The sequence below is a fragment of the Helobdella robusta genome (genome assembly GCF_000326865.2).
Source record: "Helobdella robusta unplaced genomic scaffold HELROscaffold_23, whole genome shotgun sequence".
NCBI lineage: Eukaryota > Metazoa > Annelida > Clitellata > Rhynchobdellida > Glossiphoniidae > Helobdella > Helobdella robusta.
This window is the reverse complement of record NW_008704216.1, coordinates 2,173,819-2,190,780: the sequence shown is the minus strand read 5'-3', so window position 1 is coordinate 2,190,780 and position 16,962 is coordinate 2,173,819. Positions and strand designations below refer to the sequence as shown.

General features: G+C 33.7%; 2 protein-coding genes across 2 annotated transcripts; one reads left to right on the top strand and one right to left on the bottom strand.

The window, feature by feature from the left end:
* Nucleotides 1-8,453: 8,453 nt before the first annotated feature.
* HELRODRAFT_127646 (hypothetical protein) lies at nt 8,454-8,840 on the top strand (the record flags this gene model as incomplete). Its single annotated transcript, XM_009019060.1, has 2 exons — nt 8,454-8,535; nt 8,665-8,840. Coding segments are annotated over 2 exons (258 nt in total), but the record flags the coding sequence as incomplete, so codon positions are not given.
* A 1,248-nt stretch (nt 8,841-10,088) lies between these two features.
* HELRODRAFT_185579 (hypothetical protein) lies at nt 10,089-14,359 on the bottom strand. The gene is made up of 11 exons (XM_009019059.1): nt 14,229-14,359; nt 13,445-13,630; nt 13,164-13,338; nt 12,953-13,074; nt 12,572-12,756; nt 12,225-12,361; nt 11,690-11,834; nt 11,330-11,542; nt 11,129-11,248; nt 10,869-10,950; nt 10,089-10,694 (listed from the first exon to the last, which is right to left on the bottom strand). The coding sequence occupies exons 1-11, from the start codon at nt 14,326-14,328 to the stop codon at nt 10,591-10,593; spliced, it is 1,569 nt and encodes a 522-aa protein (XP_009017307.1). The 5' UTR covers nt 14,329-14,359; the 3' UTR covers nt 10,089-10,590.
* Between the last annotated feature and the right edge of the window lie 2,603 nt (nt 14,360-16,962).

The following is a 16,962-nucleotide window of genomic DNA, read 5'->3' as shown; positions in this document are numbered from 1 at the left end:
AATTCGACGTCCGAATTATTAAGCGCCGCGGCCGAGCACATTTAACTTGTTCGTGTTTATAAATTTTGCTAAGAATGCTGTATGTCTATGGGGTGTCATGAGAGGGGTGACACCATGAGTTACCGCACCGGGTGACACCAACCCTAGTGACGCCACTGCATAGAAGAAAGACATCCGATAATAAATATTCACCAACGGGCAATTGGAATCCTTTCTACTAAGAAATTTAGAAACAGAGGAATCATCGGTAATGAAAACACGTAAATGTGTCATATAGCACAAAGTTGAAGAAGATCGTAGTTTAATGTTTTCGTTGGTACTAAAACGGTATCCAGCTATGCTCTACCATGCTTAAAATAAATTAAGCCAAAAAAAATAAAAATTTGAGTTTTGAACTCAAGAAACTTGATAATGATTTACGATCTACCGTTAGAAAAACCGAATAATTAAACAGAAAGCTAACTTGCGCGGAATATGCTGTAATTTTCATCAATAATATATTTATATGTATATTCATATATTTGTAAGGCCAATTTTACTGAAAATTCCCAGAAAATTATTAACAATCATTTTCTAGATTCGTCGTTAGATATTATTATTATTATTATAATTATTATTATTATTACAGTTATAAAAGTTTTCTAATTGTTTCAGCTTATAGTTTATTGTTTATTTGATTGCTCAGTTTTGCTTGCAATTTTTAGGAATCATTTCTATTTTTATCACTTTCGTCATCGTCATCATGGTCGTCATCTACATCATCATCACCAGACAGACAGATACCCCATCGTCACCATTATTCTCGTTAGCTTAACATTAACATTATCGTCGTCATCTTCATCATCGTCGTCGTCATCTTCACTATTTTATAAATGAATTATTTATTAATTACTCTTCGACTATCGTATTGAAAAGGCGAGCGGGTAATATTATATAATGTCATTTGTTATGGCCATATATTTTTATTTCATTTCAATCAATTTACTTATTTACTCTCTTCTTTTTAATTATTATTTTTCTCAAAAACACACGCGTTTGTACATAAGTAGGCGTAAATGAACGCATCACACACACGCGCGCTCACACACACACGCACACACACAAACACAAAAAAACACACACGCAAAATTCCAAGAGAAACACATAAATTGAAATACCGGCAACAATATAGTATAAATAAATGAATGAAAATAAATAAATTGGTATGTAGATCAGTCGATAAAATTATATTAATATTTATACAATGTAAATTCGACTTAATCAAGTAATTACAGTCTGTTTATATATGGGAAGACACAACACACACACACGCACACGCATACACACAAACACACACCACTCACACACACACACACATATATATATATATATAAATACAATCCATACACATGTGCACACATCTTATAATAATATTTACTATTAGTCTTATATATTATATGGAAAAATATATAGATCACATAATCATCCCATAATTATTACATTAGCTGTAACGATCTATAGTCAGTAAGTCATTTGTTATAGATGGATAGATAGATTGATTGATGGATGGATTGATGGATGGATAGATGGAAAAATAAATAGATAGGTAAATGAAGGATTTTTTTTCAAAAAATTTGTCAAATTTTTAATTTTATAGATTATTTCATTTTAATGCAATTTTTGTTATTTAATTATTTAGAATATTTCAATTTAGTTAATGACTTAATGGCACAATTGCAGTTGTTGTTGATGTTGTTGATGTTATTGTTATTGGTGACATTAGTTGTTAGTTTTGAAGTTTTTGGTCACTTACGTTAATTTGTGGGCGCGCACTACGATAATTATTATTATCCATCAGGTTTTCACGAGTTCAATATAGGTAAAATGGTTGTCAAACGTTTTTCAGAATAATTTTTTTCAAATTATTATTATTATTATCATTATTGCTATTATTATTTCTATTATCATTTTAATATTGTCTAGTATTTTATTAATACCATTTGAATTTCATTAAAATTAAATTTATTAATAATATTAGTCCAAAATGGCGGTTGAAGTGTAGGCTCTAATCTCGCTAAAAATAATCTGAAACGCCAAAAAACTGCCAAGATTTTTATATTGTCACTTTCGTAGCAGATCAACAACAACAAAAAATCTATCTCCAATTGATATTTACGATGATACATTATCGTTAAAACATTTCAGTTGCTTTTGCTAGTATCTATTATAAGACTAACTGAAGAGTGTAGGGCAGTTGATGATGTCCGCCGGACCACCTCTGCCGAAATTCCAGAGCTTCCTGACGGAGACGACCAGGAGGAAAATTTACCTGGTTCCTAAACTTAATTTCAGTAACAGTAACAGCATCAATAACAGCAATATTTTTAATAACAACAACAATTACAACAGCAGCAACAACAACAATAATGATATTAATAACAACAACACTATTGTTAATTGTAGCACTATTACTAAATACAACAGCAACAACAACAATAACACTGGCAATGACGTCATCGCTATCCATGACAACAACAACAATAATTTGAATAAAAGTTATTTCATCAACAACGCCACCAGTGGCGTTAATGCTATTGCGTCTTACAAAGTTGGCAACGTCAACAAAAGAAAGATTGATGTCATAGACAATAATGACGCTGACGACGATGACGAAGATGAAGAAGATTGCAGTGCCATTGTGGCTGGTACAAACGCAATGGATCGCAAAAGAATAAAAACTGATAACAACAACAACCACGTCATCTGTTCAGGTAACATTAATTGCAACAAAAATACTAGCGTCAACAGTATAAACTGTAATAACTACAAACGTTCAAACAACGACAACAACATCAACAATGTTTATCTGAGCAATTTGATAGAGATGCATGATATTACCATCATCAACAACAACAAAAATATCATCAACAACATCAACAACAACAACAACAACAACATCAACAACAACATTAACAACAACACCAATATAAACTTCCTTAACCCGAAAAATTGTGATGTAAACAACATCACCAACAAAACAATCAACGGTTTAAACATCAACACATATAACACTAACATCAACAACAATATCAACAACAACAGCAATAACAGCAACAAAATTAATGTAAATAACATCAACAACAACAACATCAATATAAGTAACAACAACATCAACAATAACAACATCGGCCACTGCATAACTGACTACATCAACAGCGATGTCAGTAACTTCATTGACAGCAACGTTAAATACACTATAAACAGAATAATTAACAACACCAATAGCAACAACACCACCAACAACAATAACAAGAACACCGATAGCAACAACACTGACATTAACCGCGTCGGTAGTAAATGCATCTTCGGCGACAACTCAAACAACAACTCTACCAACGTTAACGAAATCAACACTATTAGCAAGCACAATGACATCAACAACAACAACAACAATAGCTACAGCAGCAACAACAACACCAGCAACAACAACAACAGCACATCATTTGACGAACTATTAACTTTCGAATTTGTCGATAATGGTGTACAGAATGATGATGTCTTTGATCCTAATGATATCAAAAGAGATGACAATTTTAATAACGATGATGATGATGATGATGACGACGACGATGACGATAACTTAGATCTAGGTGCTGATGCTGATGGTATAGTTGATGATGATGCTGACGTTGATAATGATGACCATGACGTCATTGTAACCAAAGATATTTATACTGATGATAATGGCAATGATGGCACTAATGTCGTTGATATTGATTATGGCGATGGTGACGAAAGGGGGCAAAGTAAGATTTTATTATTATTATTATTGTTTTTGTTGTTATTATTGTTATTATTATTAATCAGTATCATCATATCATCACTATAATTATCATCTTTGATATCAATTAAGTCATTATCTTAAAGCAAGCATCTTCATCATCAGCCTCACCTGTCTTCAAACCGTCATCCATATCTTTCTTATCATCATCATCATCAACATCTTTCTCATCATCATCATCTTTATATGTTCATCATCTTTATCATCATTATCATCATCATCATCACTTACTCATTCTCCATTGTCAACATCATCGTCATCTTAACCACTACCGCCGTCATAATTACCATTATCACTATCATTATCCACACTGTTATCGTCAATATCATTATCATTAGTAGCTTCATTATCATCACTACTACCATCATCATCACCGCCTTTTTCTTCTTCTTCACCATTGCTTTCGTCATTATCATCACTACCATCATCAACATCATTACCAGAACCATCATCATCAACATCATCATCATCATCAGAATCATCAGAATCATAAGCATCATCATCATCACCAGCAGACACATCATCACCATCATCGTCATCATCACCATCTTCCTCTTCATCGTTTCAGTATGCAACTTCCTATGCAAAATCTTTTATCAGTTGTTTACTTAGCTGCTGTTCTCTATGGGTTCAGACTAGCCTGGCAGCCATCAGTAATTATTACACAAATGTACATTGTTCTAATAAGTAGCTCCAATAGTGCTGATAGTAGTGTAGTAATAGTGGTAATAGTACTAAAAAATGTAATAGTAGTAGTACTACAAGCAGCTGAAGTGGTAGCGTCTGAAGTTTTATAACAAAGGGTATTAGTAGTGGTGGCAGTATTTCAAGTTGAACCGATCCTCACATTATTAGCAATAGCGAAAGTAGTAGTAGTGAAATTAATAAAAGTAATAACTGTAATAATAATATATTAATATATAATAATATTATTATATAATTATAGTCGTAATAGCAGGGAGAGTAGTAACATAACAATATATAATAATACGTCATATCGTAGGACTTCAAATAGAAGTGGTAGCTACAGTTGTCGTAGTAGTAGCAGTAGCAGCAGCGGTTATAGCAGTAGCAGTAGTAGCAATAGTTGCAGCAGTAGCAGCCGCAGCAAAGGCAGCGACAACAGTAATAATAATATTATTATTATTTTTATTATTATTAATAATAATGATGATGATGATAAAAATATTGATAATGACTTTACTCAATTTAATTGTCGTTCGGGAACATACGTACATTAGCACCTATCTTTCTCTCTCTCTCTCTCTCTTTTTCTCTTTCTATATATATATATATATAAATATATAACGTATATAACGTATAAAATATATAATGTATATAACGTTTTATGCAAAAAATATTAAATATTGAATATAATTGTCAGTAGCTTAAGACCATAAGTTGTAGAGTAATTATCGCCAGAGCTGGTGCTTATTGCTGCTGCTGATTGTAACGATGGTGATGAGGGCGACAACGATGATGATGGCGAAGATGATGATGATAGTAATTACATGAGTGATGACAATGATCGTGATGAAGATAATGTTAATAACTTAGTAGTAGTCGTAGTAGAAGTATCGGTAGTAGCAGCAGCAGCAGCAGCAGTAGTGGTGGTAGTAGCAGCAACAGCAGCAAAAGTTGTAGCAGTACTAATAATAATAATAATAATTGTAATTATGGTCATGATGATAACTGAAAAATGTAGGGTAATATTAATTGTGATGATAACGATGATAACCGATAACAACAGAATGATGACGATGAGGAGGAGGATGATAAATAAGTTGAAGATTGCAGATAAAATGATAATGCTGATGATTAAAACAAATGACTGAATGATCACGTGATGTTTTATGAAAATTTTGAAAAAAAAAACTGTGTAAATAAATTAATTTAATTTCAACAGGCTTTAATTTGCTTTGCTCGAAACCAAAGGAAACTAATTCGTTCCTCCCATTTTGCTCATTAGAATCTTCATCACCATCATCTTTCTGTTACAATCCCCTATTGTCCTCATCGTCTTCATCATCCTCATCATCCTCATCGTCCTCATCTTTTATTGGAATCACGTTAGAATCATCAACTCAAATATCTTCTTCACCACCATCGCACTTGAAATCACCATTGATAATCAAACAGTCATCGCAAATGCTGATGTCACAACTCTCATCATCTTCGTCATCACCATCATCTTCTTCTCCATCTAAGTTGTTGTCACCATTACCAGGACCCACATCATCACCGGCATCAACGCCATCTGTAACTCTATCATCAGACAAAGCCACACCTGCCTTACATTTAAACAGTGTTTCCAGACTGTTTCCAACACCACCACCATCGTCGTTATTGTCTTCATCCTCATCGCTACCTTCATCATTATTATTGCTTTCATCAACGCCATCATCTTCTTCTTCATCGTCGTTCCTGTCATCTTTTCCAACCATGAAATCACCAGAACCACCATTGAGTATAAACAAAGTTGGGGCACCGTCAGCATCACCATCAACAGCAGCAGTCTCACCTTCCTTAGCATTAACATCTTCATCTGCAACAGCCATAACATTCACGTCAGCAACATCAATTACAACAGCAACGAAATCAACTACATTAACGACAACATCGGCTCCTCAAAAAATTCCTCTAATCATCATCAAACCATTAAACAAGGAAAACATTGCAAGTCAAACAATTATATACTTGAACAACATATCAGCGTTGTCATCAACATCAACAACAACATTTAACAGAAACAACAACGACAACAACAACGACATTAATAACTGCAGCAACAACAATAGAACTGACAATATCAGCAACGTTTCAATTAGCGAATCCAGCGCACCGCAACAACAATGTTATCAAAAAACTACATCAAAAGAAACAGCTATAAACAACAACAACATCATTTTAGATAAAGATGCAAACATCGCACAGCAATACGAACCAACAAGAGCTAACAACAACAACAACAACAGTGAGACTGTGGACTTAAACCATGCCACAGCCACACAAAACAAGACCATACCATTCTATCGCTTCTCGTTTTCTTGCGACAGTTCTACAGAATCCAATACTTTGTTAGAACCTGATTCGAGGTTTTTTCATTTATGTTTTAAATAGATTTAAATGTAGCATTATAGGGTTTGTTAAGTTTGTGTTTTTTAATAAAAATTTCAAATTGAAAAATTCAATAAGCATAATTGCCACAACATTCAAAAACAAAATTAAAAAGTTTTTTATGGACTACAATAAATGACAAATTAGGCGATTAAAACTCAGAGTTTAATTTGCATAATTTAAAAAAAATGACAAATTTCATAATAAATAACTTGATGGCAATTAATTATTACTAATAGTAATCAACTCTCAACAAACTACCTAACAACAACAGCTGTTACAGTCCAACGCTGAGCCAGTTATATTTTGAACAATCCCAACTGCCAATCGTGACTCCACCATTGCTACCACTGCCATCATCCCAACCGGCAACACTCCAAACGACGTCCGTCTTCTCTCCAGTGTCGTCTTCCCTCGCAATTCCAAAATTTCCAAATTCCAACCCTCAACAATCAAACATCGTCACGCCGGCCAGCTGGCTAGAAGATGACAAACTCACCTCAGATTTTGGTGAACTTTTTGGTGGAATTTCAACTTATTACTCTAACTTATCGGACGTTACATTACCGTCATTTTTTGGAGCAGAAGACCAATTATGGTCAGAAAATTTTCCCACGCCTCTCAATTTTTGGAACGAAAACAACCCACTGCTCGATTGTGTGTTCAACATTCCTTCTATTGTCACCGCTGCTGACGGCAGTGAGAATGCCAACGGAAGTAGAAACTATGATGCTGACGAGAGCAGAAGTTACAGCGCAGGTAGTGTTGCAGCCAGCAGTTACGATGTCCAGAGCAACGACGATACACTGGCTTTCAACAAACCTGCACCGTGCGTCAGCATGGATGTCTTCGTATCTGAGCAACTAAAGTACGAAACGTCCACTTATGATATTGCGCAAAATTATAGAAAAGAAATATTTAATCACGCCAGCTTACCTAATTGTGAAAATGATTTTACTCGACCAACTGAAAACCAATGGTAAAATATTTTCACCTCAATCTTATAATAATTTATAATTATATATATATTTAATATAATTTAATAAGAGTTATGTTATCAATATTTTTTTTATGTCCATTGGAGCATAGGTTATCGCCAAGTTGTTATCTAAACATAAAACCAAAGAGCTCCGAAACATTTGAAAATTCAGAATTCGACCAGCTACTGCCAATAAATCAAGAACTACAAAAATATGACAATCCATGTCAAACATATTTGGAAAATGTAGAAAGCTACCATTTGCAGTTGAATTGTCAAAATTCTCGTGAAGTTAATGAACAGCAGCTGTCACATTATCCAACCAACAATTACCAAATTCTTCACAGAAACTCTTTGAATCGACAACTATCGAAAGACACAAAAGTTTCAACGCTAAAATTGGAAAATTCAAAATTAGAATCAAAAAAGTGTGTCACTTCATTTTGCAACAAGAGCCGAGAGATGAAGAACAACCACGCTTTGTCCCCCTCTGGATCTTTGAATGACACATCACCTCATAACAAAACCAAGAAATCCATCTGCTTGTGGCAGTTCCTCAAAGAATTGTTGGTTTGCCCGCAATATGCCACCTGGATAAGATGGGTTGATCAACACAAAGGTGGATGATATTTTAAAATATTTTTTGTATGTTTTTTTTTTATTCAAGTTTCTTTTTATGTTTGGACAAATTTTTCAAAATTACCAAACAAACTTTTGGGATTTCAATAGTGATTTGTGTATTTGATAGGTGTTTTTAAAATAGAAGATTCTGTTAACGTAGCCAAACTTTGGGGAGAAAGAAAAAATCGACCGGCGATGAATTACGACAAGCTGAGCCGATCAATCCGACAGTACTACAAGAAAGGAATCATACGCAAGACAAACAGCTCCAAACGATTGGTCTATCAATTCTGTCCGCAGTATTTGTGAAGGTTTCAAATGAGGGAATATATTTTTAAAAAATGTACCATTACATGGTATTAATTTATTTTCGTCAGATGGAACAAAGACATTTTTTTACTAGTTTATAATTTTAGACATTCATTTCAGTATTAACATCGCATATATGATTAGGTATGTAATTTATATTCATTTTTTTATTCTGTTACCGCTACCTAGAACGTGTAAACGTACTGCAATCTACGACGAGAGTTGCTCACGTTAAAAGTCAGAAAAATTTGTATTGTTGAATTATCCGCAAAATTAAACTTAAATGCCTGCTTTCAAATTTTAAACTTATTTTTAGCTTAAATACATATCAGATTTATGTGCACGTTATGATTATCTAGTAATAATGTAACTTCTGAGAAGCATGTATTCCTCGCTTGGGGAAAATCTTTATAATTTCTGTCTCCCCCAGTCATTTTTACGTTATTTGAACTTTTACTGATGTCCTAAATGAACAAATCTGCCTATGTACAATACATTTGGTGTTTTCTTCATATTTTGTGCGTGAATTCATGCACCGAAAGCGTGTGAAACAACAATATGCTCCTATTTTAAGAATATCTTTGTGAGCGATAGTTTATTCAGTTAGTTTATTCAATCGATAGTTTTCATAGTGTAACAACGCAGTCATGCTAGTACGAGGTATAAATCCGGAACGTTAATTACGATCATTTCACATTTACGGCGGTCCTAATCTGAGAAAAAGTAAAATCTAAATCACGGAGGCACGCACACATCACGCAAGAAAAGTTCGAAAACAGTAAACAGCATATAATCACTTTCAAATAGTTCTCTTTATTAATTAGTTTGAAACGACCCTGATGAGTACAATTCATAATCTTCATTTTGCCATTTATTTACGTTTTATAACCAATCATTTTTATTGAAAATAGTGCCCTCCTGTGTTCACGCATGTTCACCTTCTTGAATGTTAATGCACACTTAACTGCGACCTTACTACAGTTAAATAGACATTTATTTCTGTTGATAAAAGATACATAATATACACGTCACTGAAAGAATTTACATTTTCCATGTTTCCACTAGCAATAAAATATAGATCCTGCTGCACGCAAACACATCCAGCAAACAAAGTTACAGCAACCGTTGGTCGCTCACGAAACCTTTCAAACCGTTTCAACAATCTTCACCCAACAGTGTATTTGTACTATTATTACCGGCGTATGTATTTAAATATTTTTTTGAAAACTAAACGTGGCTCCATTTCAGCAACTAATAAATTTCCATTTTACTAATATTGCCTTTTCGACTAAACAGATTATTTTGTATAAATTTTTACAATGTTTCTACTGTAATAAATAACATTTAACCAGTATTTAACATGTTTAACCAGGATTTAAGACGTTGCTAGACAACCTGTTGCAGACAGCACTAAAAATCAATTTAAATTTTTTATTCTCCAACCAATACTTGGAATCGATCCAACATCTTTATTCTAACACTCAGCATATAAAACAAACAATAAACATAAATAAACTCAATCACCGACCATTATCTACCAGTTCTTATTCTTACCATTCAGGCTCAATCCTCATACCATCTTTCAAATAGTGTGATGTAGGCTATGATACAAATTATAAACATGTTTCTAATGGCAACCTCATTGTTAGTTTCAAGGAGGAAATTATCATAATTTATTTTAATTTACTATATATATATAGTGTTCTGAATTGAAAATCTTAGTTATCTTGTCATCTTTTGTCTTCTACTTATTCTTCCTTTCTTCAGCCAGCCTATCAGCTTTCTGGATGACCTCTTCAATTGGACCAACCATGTAGAAAGCAACTTCAGGCAGATGATCCATCTCACCTGTGTATAGCATAGGCAGTGCAAAATTTAAACAAAAATAACAAAAATATTATACCAACAACGAAAATTTCAATAATCATCGACGCACATCACCAAATCGTGACGTAAACGAAACACAAAGAAGTAAACCAATTTCATTAAAATATGTACATAAATACAAAACCAGAACATTACCATTAAGGATCATTTTGAATCCCTTGATGGACTCCTTCAATGGAACCAACTTACCCTCTGATCCAGTGAACACCTCGGCCACCTAGGAAATTAAATTCACCAATTTGTAAATTGAGTCATTAAGAGCACACAGATTCCACAATTGGCATCCGATACATAACAAATTGAGACCTCATAGAGGTAAACAAAGTAGCACAAGATAATGTATGATTATCATTTGAAAGTATTATTTCACAAAAGCTAAAAATACAACAGCATACCTGGAAAGGTTGTGAGAGGAACCTCTGGATTTTACGAGCTCGTGCCACTGTCAGTTTATCATCTTCAGATAACTCATCCATACCCAAGATGGCAATAATATCCTGAAGGGACTTGTAGTCCTGATCAAATCATTGATATTAAACATAATAAAATGTATTCACGTTTTTGAAAAATAAAAGATCCAGAATTAAGGGATGAACCTGTAGAATCTTCTGTACACCACGAGCGACACTGTAGTGCTCCTGGCCGACAATGTTAGGATCGAGAATACGAGAAGTTGAGTCGAGAGGATCGACGGCTGGGTAGATACCCAACTCAGCAATACCTCTGGAGAGTACAGTGGTGGCATCCAAGTGGGCAAATGTTGTGGCAGGGGCAGGGTCAGTCAAATCATCAGCAGGTACATAGATAGCCTGTGTATCGTGTGAATTGCTTGCAAATGATCAAACAGTCAGTCAGGAATAATTTTCCAGACACAAGACACTTGATAGAAAATTTTAACTAGCTTAACTGGCAACTACAAACATTAGTACAAAGCAGAGCAGCACAACATGACCAACCTGCACAGAGGTGATGGACCCCTTCTTGGTTGTGGTGATTCTCTCCTGCATAGTACCCATGTCAGTTGCCAGGGTAGGTTGGTAACCCACAGCTGATGGAATACGACCCAACAGAGCTGATACTTCTGAACCAGCCTGAGTGAATCTGAATGGAACAACAATAACACAGCTCATAACCTTTTCTGCTTTTAATTATCTAAGTAATGGAGTGCATATAGAGCTAGAGAGCCAAAATTTAGCAAAAAGACCGGTGTAAAAATAATTCTTAATATGGATGCTGGTGATAGAAAGAATTTATTTTTAATCAAATAAATGCTATAACTGACTGACATTAAATAAAAAAACTCAGAACTGATTCAGAATTTGAAAAAGAAATGGACTTGTAATAAAAGAGAGATAAGACAAAACAAACTCAAAGAGAAAACTACATTCATATAAAAAATGCTTTATGTGATTTTTTCAAATGGCAATCAATTTACCTCTCAAAATACAAACAATAACTATAGCCATGACAAAAGACAAGACAAAGGCTGACCTGAAAATGTTATCAATGAAGAGCAGCACATCTTGGCCTTCTTTATCTCTGAAATATTCAGCCACTGTCAAACCTGTCAGGGCAACACGAGCTCTGGCACCTGGGGGCTCATTCATCTGACCATACACCAGTGACACCTAGAGAAAATATACCACATCACAACACTAAATAAACTTTTTTTAACTGAGATGTTAAACAGTTGACACCTGATCATCAAAAATCATTATTCACCATCATATCTGTCATCACTACAGGCTCTAAAAAAGATATAACATATCTGTGCTATAGGTGTTCACTAGAATTAATTGCCACCTATCAATTGGACAACAATTAATGAGCCAACTGACCTTTGACTTGTCACCCTTGAGGTCAATGACTCCGGACATGATCATCTCGTGGTATAAATCATTTCCTTCTCTTGTTCTCTCTCCTACTCCGGCAAACACCGAATAGCCACCATGAGCCTTGGCAACATTGTTGATCAACTCCATAATCAACACTGTCTTGCCTACACCAGCACCACCAAACAAACCTGGTTACAAGGGTCATAACAGTATTCAAGTCAACTTGTTTGTACCGTATGAAATGCAAAATACAAAGTTGTTAAAACTTTTAAAATACTGATTAGTTTCACATAGTGATAGACTGATAAAACAATGGTATCATTTCGTTACAACATATTTGTTGTTTTTAGCAAGTAAAAGGTGTACAAGAGAATATATACAAACCAATCTTTCCTCCCTTGGCATATGGAGCCAACATGTCTACAACTTTGATACCAGTTTCCAAGATCTCCTGTTCCACACTCATCTCAACAAACTCGGGGGCATCAGCGTGAATTTCTGCAAAGCTGAAATTAACAATCAAATCATATTAAAACTATATTATCGAGTAGAGTAGAAATTCGAGAAAAAATGACAACATAACAAATATACATACTGTTTGGCATTGACTGGACCACGCTCATCGATGGGCTCACCAATAACGTTGATAATACGTCCGAGTGTTTCAGGACCCACGGGAATCCTGATTGGAGCGCCAGTGTCTGTGCAGACCTGACCTCTGATGAGACCTTCCGTACCATCCATTGCAATTGTCCTACATGTCTTCTCGCCTAATAACATATTTTGGATTTTAAATTCAACTTATGAATTTGTTGTGATTATTAAAAAAAAAACAAAAAATAATAATTATTAATTTAAGTATATCTAAAATTTCACCTAAATGTTGAGCGACTTCCAAGATTAGACGTGGTTTCCTGTTCTCAACCTCAAGAGCATTCAAAATTGAGGGCAACTCATCATCAAACTGTACATCAACAACAGCACCAATGACTGCCACTATCTTTCCTTTGGCTATGGCTTTGGCTGCTGGTTGGCCGGCTGGAGCTGTGGCATTGTCCTTTGCTGATAGAATTATTATTTTAAAAACATGTCATAAATAAACAATAAATTAAACAAATATTCAACAAAAACAACTTATGATTATATATCTATTTAGATAACCTATTTATAGTATATAAATAAATTATAAAATAAAAAAATCAATGATCATGTTTTAAAAATTATTTATCTTAATTTAATAGGCTGGCTAAGAGGTCTAAAAAAGCAATCTGTTCTTTTCTTAATATCAATATTATTTAAAATTTCTTATTACATGAATTTTGCCGCCATGTTTAACATTTTTACTGTTTTATTTTTATTTACAAAAACAAGAATAAATATTTTAGTCAGGGTGAAACTAACTTTCTTCATCAATCTCAATCTGGCATCATTCAGAATTTTAAACTCACAAACTTAATTCAAAACTGATGTCAAACTTGACTCTTTAAAATTTATTATTAAAAGCACAATTTGTAATAGGAGGAAGTGGCTAAAATTTGAAATGTACAGTAAAATTACAAGCACAGGCAACAAATGTGAGCAAGGTCAATTTGACGAGGTCAGTAGATGGCAGAAAATTGACATTAAGAATGAATTCTTGAAAAATCAAACACCAACTAACATGTCGTGTGTAGACAAGCCGCAGATTTCTGCAAATTAACCCCAGTCGGGCGTACGGAACGGAGAGTTCTGAAAGCGCAACGACCAAGAGCAGCCTGCATTTTGTTTAATGGCCGATAATTTAACCGGATAGACCGAAAGTGTCGAAGGGATTAAAAAAAATTAAAGCGCTTCAAATAAAAATTTAAAATTATGATATTTTTTACCTGCGAAAGGAAATTTTTTTTACAGTTTTGAAAAGATGTCTTTTAAAATCAACTTATAATAACTAACACAATTCATGATAATTTTATATTTATTTTATTCTCGAAGAGAATAAAACGCCTTGCTTTCTCTCATCAGTATAAAATTTGTCAATTTCGTGTCCAACACGCTGGTTTAATAATTTTTGTTGTTGCTTGTGTTAAATTTTCAATTATTAAATAAAATAACGTAGTTGCTTAGATCAAGTACAACAAAATATTTAAGTTAAAAATACTCAGTTAAAAATAAGCAATAAAAGTGCATTATCAATGTCATCGATGAGAGCTTCAGATTATAAAAAATTCAGATCCACAAGTTGATTGCAACAGGAAAGACAGTTTAATCCAACCGAGACATTCACCTTGATCAACCCTCTACTCAACAATATGGAAATTAAACCGAACTGCTCTATCGTACCGTATTCTTCCCGTTACAAATTTTAATCGAAAGTAAGACTATCATAATGACGTTACATTTATGATAGTCATCACCTACTGGCTGATGAATAAGCTCCAACTCCAAAGTTAAGCTCGAGTGCTACAGAACAGCTCCTATATTAGCTATTAGCATTTCCACGGATAAATGTTGGAGAGAAAAATTCCCCTTTGGGTTATTGTTTTTGTTGATTTAGAATTTTCTATATATAGCAACAAGGTTGAACCCACTAACGTCAAAGTTAACAAATGGTCTTCATCTTATTGATAGCCACAAAAATTCCCATTATCAAGTAATTAAATGAAAACTAAATTAAATACATTTTGAAAATATTAAAATTAATAACTTCCAAACATTGCCAAATATTCGCCCAAATTTGAAGATCGATTATTATTTGATCATTACTTCAAAGAGGAACTTGGTGGTAAAGCGACTGGAAATGTTATTTCGTCATCCTTAATATTTGAAGCTGATCTTTTTGCACTCCGCCTATCGTTAATATGGATAAATAACCATCTGAAATAGGTAAGCTTGAAGTTTTGAATGATACCAATGGATAATAGCGACACGATATAGCTTTGAAAGTTTAGCCTCACTGTTTATCCAACCGCTTTCCTACATCAAAAATTCAATGTCCCCATTCAAAATCTCGCACTTTTTTTATATATTCCTGTCTCACCAACGCGCCCCGAACGACCTAGATATATCGCTGTCAGAAGGTTCTATTTCCTTCTCGAATTGGATGCGTTCGTAACGACACTAGCGTCTCTAGCGAGCATAATCGTGACAATTATAACAGTATTTTGGTTTGGATATTTTTTTATTTTTAATATTTAATATTTTTAAAATTTCTTCCTTTATTTATTTTTTAATATAATTTAAATGTATTAGGTATTTTGAGCTGATTACATTACAAGTTTCTGTTTTATATCATGGCTTAATTTTTTATAGAATGAAAATTAATTTTACTCCCTCCAGATGCAAATGATTGAAATTAATTACTTTTCAGCAGGTGCTAACAGCTAACTATCAAACAGTGACTGATCTAGAGACAACTATGACAGGGGTGGCCCAGATTTTCAACAAAAAATTTTTTCTACCAAAGTTCAGGACCGGAGCGGAGAGTTTCTATAAAAAGTTGAAGACCGGGAAAGGAGTTTTCCTAAATTTTTTTAGAAAAGTTTCATTTTTCACCGAGGGGAGCTAACATTTTGACGAGAGCAGTGGAGGATTAACCATTTTGCCGCCGTAATTTGCCGCCCCAATTTTTTGCTAATTTTTGAGAATTAAAATGAAGTGAAAGCAATATTTATCATACATTTTTATTAAGTACATTTTTTATAATATTTATGTAAGGCAATATTAGAATAAAATGCATTTGGATTAAACATTCTATAAAAAAGGTTACTTGAAAATTTAATAAAAATTTTTTTCTACGCGTAAACTCTTCAATAATGAAATTAAGGTCCAATTCTTGCAAAATTGTTATTCTAATGCACAGGATTGCAAGGGAGTTTAGTCTTTCTTTCGACATTGTTAAACGCAAATAATTTTTATCGCGCAAGGAAAAGACCGCTAGGCCGAACAGGTTGTAGCAGGAGTGCAGCAAGTGTACGTCCAAAGTGCAGTGTCTATATTTGGATGCACCTACGCACTCCAACTCTTCACTCCTATCTATTTACACAAATCAATTGGACTGTTTGAAACTAAACTTTGGTCTAAGGAGGCCAAATAAGACTTGTTTTGTTTGACGAATTTTTCGAAAATCCAAACGAACACATGCCATATATCATTTTCAAAGTAAAAATGCTTACATACTGATATCATACGAACAAGTAGAATATTCAGAGAACATAACATGTATAGTAATTTTGCCATTCAAGAAAAATAATTTCGTTTACATTGATAGGTGCATTCTAATCTAGGTTATATTAGCAAATCCAGATTTTACGAAAATCTAACTTACTGAAAAATTAAAATTAACCACAACATTTTTAATTTAACTAATCATTAAGTTTTCAGCATTTTCTTGTTGAATTGCAATGTTCATATATTAA